Genomic DNA, 7,535 nt, shown 5'->3' with positions numbered 1-7,535 from the left:
CCAAACCATGAATCAGGGAAGATGTCTGTCATTCAACACTTGGGCAACCAGAGGACCCTGATCCAAGAGAGGGAAGCGGGGCTCAGTGCAACCCCCCTTGTGCCCTTTCCGAGGCAGTTCACCCACTCAACAGGGCCAATCGCTCTGGAAGTGAACTTCAGGGCTCTCTGCCCAACGAAGTTCTTTTGTCTGAATTTCCAGGGGCCAGAGGTAGTGCAAGGGCCAGTTTGGCATTAGAATATCCTGTGAGAGCAAATCGCACTGAGACAGCCGGACAGAAAAGGTGCGTTTCTGTGCCTGGTGCTTGCTTATTCCCAATTCAACTCTCAACACAGAAAGGGAAAAAAGGAATCTGGTTCATACAAGTATACAGTTCCTTCCATAGGTCCTGTTTATTCCCAAACCCCAACCAGACACCTGATAATCCTCTCCCCACCTCCCAAGATCCCTGAGACCCATTGTATGGGCTGGAAAACTAAGGCACTGTGGCAGAGTGCCCCTGTGGGTCACGGACACGACATATGAAGACCCAGGAGTCCTGACTTTCAGGGACTCTGTCTCCCCAAAGGTCTGGCAGATCAGGGAGATAGACGTCGCTTTCCTTTCCCTCCGGTCTTCAGAGCAGAGCCTCTGTGCCGAGGTTTTCTGAGGAAGCGCCAGTGCTCTGTCAGCTGCTAACTCTGACGGAGAGCAGAGGAGCCAGTGGCCATCGGGAGACAGGGGAGACTCGAACCCAGGGCTGGGCCTGCCTTCCAGCCAACCTGTCTGTCAGGACCAGGACTCTGTGCAGCTGTGCTGGGCCCCCAGATGGGGAACAACAGAGCTGTGTCTATGCCAGGGAGAAGACAGGGATGAAGGCTGGAGAGAGTACCCCAAAAGGGGCTACTGGCTTGGAGGCCCAGGGGGCTGAGGAGAAATTTGATCCAGACTCCAGTGCCAAGCACGGCGGGTGCTGATGGGGGGCTGCCCAGCTGGGTTGCTGTGACAGGATCCCGAGGCTGCCATCACCTTAGCACTTCCCAGGGCATAAAATGTCGCTCTTCTCTCGAGGGTGACACAGGCTCAGAGCTTGCTCCGCGGGGCCTCTGCCAGGGGCCGCTGCAGCCGCCACACCACCCTCACTGGCTCGGCGGCGTGGTCCAGCGCCCGGAGGCCGCCCATGTCGCCCGTCTGACTGTACTGCTGCAGGGCCGGCTGGAGCACCGTGATGGGAATGCTGAAGTTCAGGTGCGGGTAGGTGGCCCCGGTGTTATTGTCCCGGGTGTTGCTGGCGACAATCCCTGTGGAGGAGTCAGAGGAAAAGAGGGTATGCACCAGACAGAGGGATGGGGAGGGAGGCCCATCTCCCCACTGGAGGTCCTAGGCCTACGGTGGGCTTGAAGCCCCCAGAGTGACCGATGCCAGGTTTTCTTTCAGGGACACCAACTCCACAAACCCTGGTCCCCCTTCCTGCCTTAACTTTCTCCTTAACACTATCAGTATCTAACACTGTTTCACTTATTCTGTTATCTTTCTCTCCAACTAGTCGGGTCCACAAGGGCAGGACTTTTGTGTTTTGCTCACGCAGCCTCTCCAGACCCAGACAGTGCCCAGCACAGAGGCGGCTCTCATAAGTACTTGTTGAGTGGGTGAATGAATCAAACTCACAGACACATTTCGTTTGGCCTGCTTAGTGCGTGCATGTGTGTGCATGTATTTTTTCATACAATTTTAGACTTACAGAAGACTTGCCAAAATAGTACAAAGTTCCTGTATATCCTTCATCCAGCTTTCCTTTCTATTAATATCTCATGTCACCATAGAACATTGACTAAGCCCTGGCCCGTTTGCTCGGTCGCGGGTTCCATTCCTGGTCACGGGCACATACCTCAGTTGTAGGTTCCCCAGCCCAGGTAGGAGTGTGTGCGGGAGGCAACCAATTGAGGTGTCTCTCTCACATTGATGTTTCTCACTCTCTCTCTCTCTCCCTCCCTCCGTTCCACTCTCTCTAGGAATCAATGGAAAAATTATCCTTGGGTGAGGATTAAAAACAAAAGGAAAAAAAAAAAACACTGATCAGAACCAACAAATTAACCAATGCTATTGACTGAAGCACAGAACTCATTTGGATTTCACCAATGTTTCCACTAATGTCCTCTTTCTGTTTTGGATGCAACCCAGTATCCCACACAGCATTTAGGTGTTGCCTCTCCTAAGTCTCCTCCAATCTGGGCCAGTTCCCCAGCCTTCCCTCATCTTTTGTGGCCTTGACACTTCGAAGAATGCAGGCCAGTTATTCTGTAGAATGTCCCTCAATTAGGGTTGACCTGATGTTTTCTCAGGATCAGATCAAGGTTCTACATTATTGGGAATACGGTAGAAGCAACGTGTCCTCAGTGCTTCCCAAGGAGGTGTATGATGTCTATAAGAATGACTGGGTCACTTGGCTATGGGTTATCTCCCAGGTTTCTCCACTGTAGACTTAGTATTTTCCCATGTAAAGTACTAAATATCTGAGGGTTAGGCAAATATCCTATTTCTATATAAACTATTGCCCACTGGTTTTAGCATCCATCGGCGGATCCGGTCTGCAGCAATTCCTACCGTGGTGAGCCAGTAGTGATTTCCCATTTCCCTCATTTCTTCTGCATTTACTAATTGCAAATCTTCTGTAAGAAAGAGCTGTTGCTTGTCTCCATTTTGAGATTTGGTTATTCTTCTGGACACATGGATGTTCATTCTTTCGCTGGGCTATCACCCAATACTCTTGCTATTTGTTTTGTTGCTCCGGTTGCTCCCATGGGAGCTCCTTCAAGTCGGCTCTTAGTTCTTTCAACACCTGACACGTCCCATTACTGGGTTGTTTTGTTAGCATTTCCTTCCTTTCCAGCACCACGAGAGCCCATTTTCCCTGTCCTGATCCTGGTACCAACCAGTTCCCAGTTCCTTTTATTAGAGATCGGGTTCTCGGTGTGCTCATTCAACTGGGTTGTCACAGCGGACAGAGCCAGGACATATATATATATTTACATTAACTACTGCATACATACCAGTACACATATATGTTTATTTCTGTATGCATTTGTCTGTATATATATTTTTAAAGTCATGGTTGCTTGACTTTATTTGCATACTGCCGTTGAAGAAATAAGTAAATCTATTGTAGCAAGAAAGAGCAAGGTCTCTCACTATGGCAGAAAGCAGTCAGAAATAAGAGAAGGGGAGGCACACATGAACCCGTGTGCTGGACTACAGTTGGGCAGTTGGAGGTATCCATATGGATTCATGTTGTCTTGTGTGGGGGTTTTTTTAATAAAAGACTTCTTTAAAAAACCTTGAGTTACCAAAAATTTTAAATTGAAAGATTTAACCACCAAATATTTGAAAAAAGAAAAGAAAAGAAGGTTCCCAGCTTCTTGTGAAAAACTGAAGGTCAGCCAGTGTTAGCTCACATTCCTTCATGATGTGGCAACACTGGGCTGGAGCTGAGTGTTCACCCCGGCTCACCCCTGACCTCCCCCTGCATGCTGTCTCCACTCACTTATTCATCCCTTGACCTTCCAGCCTCTGAAAGCTATGGAGTGTGTGACCCCTGGACTAATCCAACTCCTGAGTCTCACAGGTTGCCTGAGATGGGGGATTACCTACGGTTGCACTGTGGCTCAGGGGCAGAGAAGGAACCAGAACCCAGACGTCCTTCATTGCAACTCAGCATCCGTCCCTTTCTACCCTCAGGAGCAGAACAAGCCTGAAACCTTGGCTAACTACTTCCCGGGCACAGTGACACTACCTTCCCAGACAGGGGGTGAGCACCAAGCCCTCAGTAGCTGGGACTGAGGCTCTAGCCAGGGGAAGGCTGGGAGAGGGCCAAGGCGCTGCTTACCCAGGAGGTCCCCTGAGCAGGTAGAGAAGAGGGGTCCCCCACTGGAGCCGCCGTGCACAGCACATGTGGTCTGCAGCATCACCGGCGCGTCATCCACCTGCACCACAGCTGACAGGATGCCCGAGGTCACCGAGGGCCCACAAGCCTGGCCAAAAACGCCGAAGCCCACCACGCTGACAGCCTCGCCTGCCAAAAAGGAAAGAAGGATGAAGCTGCAAAGCCTCTTCCTGTCTGGCAGGACTCATCCTCCCCAGCCCCAACCCGGCCCTCTCCGAAGCTCCCAACACTCTGCCCTGGGAGTTTCTGCTCAGACACTCCTGCCTTCCGAGAGCCTCCCCAGGTCCCCACAGGAAGAGGCCGGGACGGGCACTGAGCTCCCAGCACTGCCCCTGCTCAACCACTTCTCAGTGCCAGGCTGTTCCCCAGCCTCGTCCCCAGTAGAGTGGGTGGTCACGTTTTGGAGTTCCTAGCACCCAGCTAGGTGCTCAGTAAATGTTTACAGAATTAACACCTACCTCCTCCTGGGACTAAGTAGTCTCTTAGAAAAAAAAAAAGTGGTGATGACGACCACAAAATCTTCCTTTACCAAGTGTTTGAATGCACAGGGCATGGGGCCGAGTGCTTTACAGGCAGCATCTCACCCAGGCCTCGCACACCCAGGAGCAGGAAGGTGTCCAGTTATACATGTGGAGACCGAGGCAGAGAACATCACGTTGCCTGTCCAAGGACACGGGGCTCGTAAGTATCAACAGTGAGGCCAGCTCGGAGAGCCCGTGCTCTTTGTGGTGACATCACACCGCGTGCACAAAGTCGGCCGCCAGCGGCAACTTCTGTGGCGGCATCACAAAGCCGCCTGCTCAAATCACCCCGGCAGCCTTACACGAGCCCCTCTCTGACCAGCCGGCCATGTTGTAAGGAGCCTGCCACAGGGCGGCAGGGAAGAGGCATGCCTCCTCCTTAGCTGGGGACCCCGCCTGCCTCCCCGCACCTTGGGCACGTGGGCACAAGAAGGGAAGTGTCCAAGAGCAAAAGCACTGTACCCAGGATGACTTCATGCCAGTGTTTGCTCACATTCCTGACTTCTTAGTCCAGCAGGAGTGGGAAGGGGGCTGGCCGGGGGGACTGGCTCCCTCGTCTGCAGGGTTTGAGTGTCCAACTCTGACTTTCCTTCCTAAGGTCCAGCCCCGAGCAGAGGGCCCCTCTGCCCTTTACCTTCGTAGAAATGTTCAGTGGGCACCGGCACGGGGACACCCTCTAGTTCTTCCTCCAGGCTCACCACGGCTATGTCATACGGAGATGTCTCCTGAGTGGCAAACACCACGTGTCCCCAGATATTGGCACTCCTGGGAGCAAGGGAAACAAAAGGACAGGCTAGCTTTCTGACCCTTTAGTGCCGGGAGGAAGCAAATGGATGAGAGACAGTAAAAGTCATGGACGTGGGAGTCAAAAGATCTGGTGTCAGTCCGAAACCTACCAGGCTGGCAACTCTGGTCATGTCCCTTAACCGTTCTGTGGTGTTATTTCCAAACAGCTTTACCAACTGCAAAGCTTCCTGCACGTCACCGTGATCACCAACACCCGACACTAGTGAGCACTGCGGGCCAGGCCCCGTGTTAACACTCTATGGGCGTCATTCATGAAGTCCTCACAGAATCCCTGTGAGCGAGGCACTGGTATTACCTCCATTTTAGGTGGGGCGTTGGAGACCCAGAGAGGCTGAGTAACGTTCCCAAGATCACATAATGGGTGAGCGGTAGGAGCCAGAGCGTGCCCAGCTTTCTCCTTCGATGCCTCATTTAACAGGGACAATCCTGTGCATGGGTGGGGCAGGCATGACAGGATTTCAACCCTCTGGGTCCTTGTTTACATAAGTGCTAGCATTTCTACGACACTTACTATGTGCCAGGCTCTGCTCCAAGACTGCACATGCCACCTCAAGGCGAGGCAGCTTAGACACTTCCTGCTGCACACGGCAGGGTTGCTCCCAGCAGATCTGGTGGTTTTCTTAGGAGCAAGTGTGGGGTGGGGTGAGGCATCTGGGACCACACAGGAAGGGAAATTCCCATCAGTCGTGGTTGTCCCCAAGGCCAACAGTGCAACAGGCTGGGTTAGTCTCGGAAATTCAATAGGATTTTGAAAGGCCTGGGCTGCCAGGCTGTGTGAGCCAGGTACAGGAGAACATCAGGCATTAACACCAAGGTGCTATCCTACTGGGTTGTGGCTTAAGTTAAGCACCTGGAAACTACAGGGGAAATAGAAAGAACGTGCACTAGAAAATCAAGCCAGGAGGCCAAGGCCACTGTCCCCACTGCCAGAGCAAGTGCACGGAGGGCAAGTGCTTTGCCCTGCAGAGAGGGAACAAATGACTAAAGTCCCAACCTGGCTGCCCACCAGGATCACCTGAAGACTGTGCAAAATCTATCGGCCTGGGCCCCACTCCCACATTCTCATTAGGTGGGACTCCACGTCTATCATTTTGATCCAGATGGGAAGCTCTGGTTAAGATCTACAAGATAAAGAAGATGAACAGGTCCAACTCATTATCCCAGGAGCACAGCATCCTGGGCCCTGAGGCTTCACTACCACTATCAGGGAAGTCTCCATTCCAAGGCCTAGGGGTGTGTGAGTGCAGAGAAGTTGCTCAGAAGGAAATCAGACGGGGATAGGAAGGTCAGATGCCCACGCAGGAATGCGGGTGCAACCTACAGTTCCCAAATCTGGAGTTGCTGGGCATCTTGCCCCAGACTCACTCAGCCCCTGCCAGGAGGCCCAGCATCCCCGACACTGGAGTTCTGGGTGCCAAGGATGAGGGGAGGGCCCCAAATCATCGGCGTGACGCCAAAAGGCCTCCATAATTCCAAGGATTAAGACCTGAGATTTAAGATCCAGATTTTAGACCTGGTGAAGGTGTGGAGTGGGAGCACCCTTGCGGGTCTTACTTGGGGGTGGTGGGGCGCACCAGGACTCTGGCCGTCTCGCGGGGGGCCACATGCCGGCAGGTCACCACGAGGCGGGGCGCCACGACCACTCCGGAGCCCCAGACGGTGCCACACTCCACCAGCACGGCCGCGGCTGCCCACGGGGGCCCAGGGTCTCGGAGAGGCAGGCCCCACGGGGCGCCCAACTCGGGCGGCAGGAGTGCGGCCAGGGCAGCGGCATCGGGGCTCAGGCGGCCGAGCCCGGCACGGGCGGCGCGGAGGAGAGGTGCGGCGGCGCAGAGCAGCGTGAGGCCCACCCACTCGCGGGCCTTCCAGCAGAGGGGCGCCGCCACCAGCGCCACCAGGGCCCCCGCGGGTCGTACGGCGAACACGCCGCCGCCCTCGGTACCGGGCAGGCAGCGCGCATCGGTGAGCAGGAGCGGGCCCGCCGCGTTGCTGAGGACGCCGCGGCTGAGCGTATTGAGGAAGATGTCAGGGCAGAAGGAACCGAACGGGGAGCCACAGGCCAGCAGCGACGCGCCCTTGGGCACGGCCCCGAGCGGCGCCACGGCCACTGCCGGTCCGCGCCCGTCCACCTCCTCCTCGGGGTCGTGCCTCACACGCAGCAGCGCGAACCAGCCCAGCGCTCGCAGCTGATCCTCCTCCTCGTCCTCCGACACCTCCTCGTCCGGCGCCGCGCTCGCGAAGCGCCACTGCTCGGCCGGCTCGCTCCCGAAGAGGCGCGCGAAGTGGGC

General features: G+C 54.8%; 1 protein-coding gene across 1 annotated transcript in view; it reads right to left on the bottom strand.

The window, feature by feature from the left end:
* Nucleotides 1-368: 368 nt before the first annotated feature.
* The window catches only part of TYSND1 (trypsin domain containing 1), a 7,734-nt gene continuing 567 nt past the window's right edge, over nt 369-7,535 (bottom strand). Inside the window, exons 2-5 of the mRNA XM_006099973.3 lie at nt 6,802-7,531; nt 5,075-5,205; nt 3,863-4,048; nt 369-1,280 (exon numbers count right to left, since the gene is read on the bottom strand). Coding sequence (XP_006100035.1) covers nt 1,063-1,280; nt 3,863-4,048; nt 5,075-5,205; nt 6,802-7,531 — 1,265 coding nt within the window. The 3' untranslated portion in view covers nt 369-1,062. The remainder of the gene's footprint in view (nt 1,281-3,862; nt 4,049-5,074; nt 5,206-6,801; nt 7,532-7,535) is intronic.

This window comes from Myotis lucifugus, unplaced genomic scaffold, assembly GCF_000147115.1.
Source record: "Myotis lucifugus unplaced genomic scaffold, Myoluc2.0 scaffold_292, whole genome shotgun sequence".
NCBI classification, from domain to species: Eukaryota; Metazoa; Chordata; class Mammalia; order Chiroptera; family Vespertilionidae; genus Myotis; species Myotis lucifugus.
The sequence above is the reverse complement of the archived record's forward strand: the minus strand, read 5'-3'. Positions and strand labels throughout refer to the sequence as shown.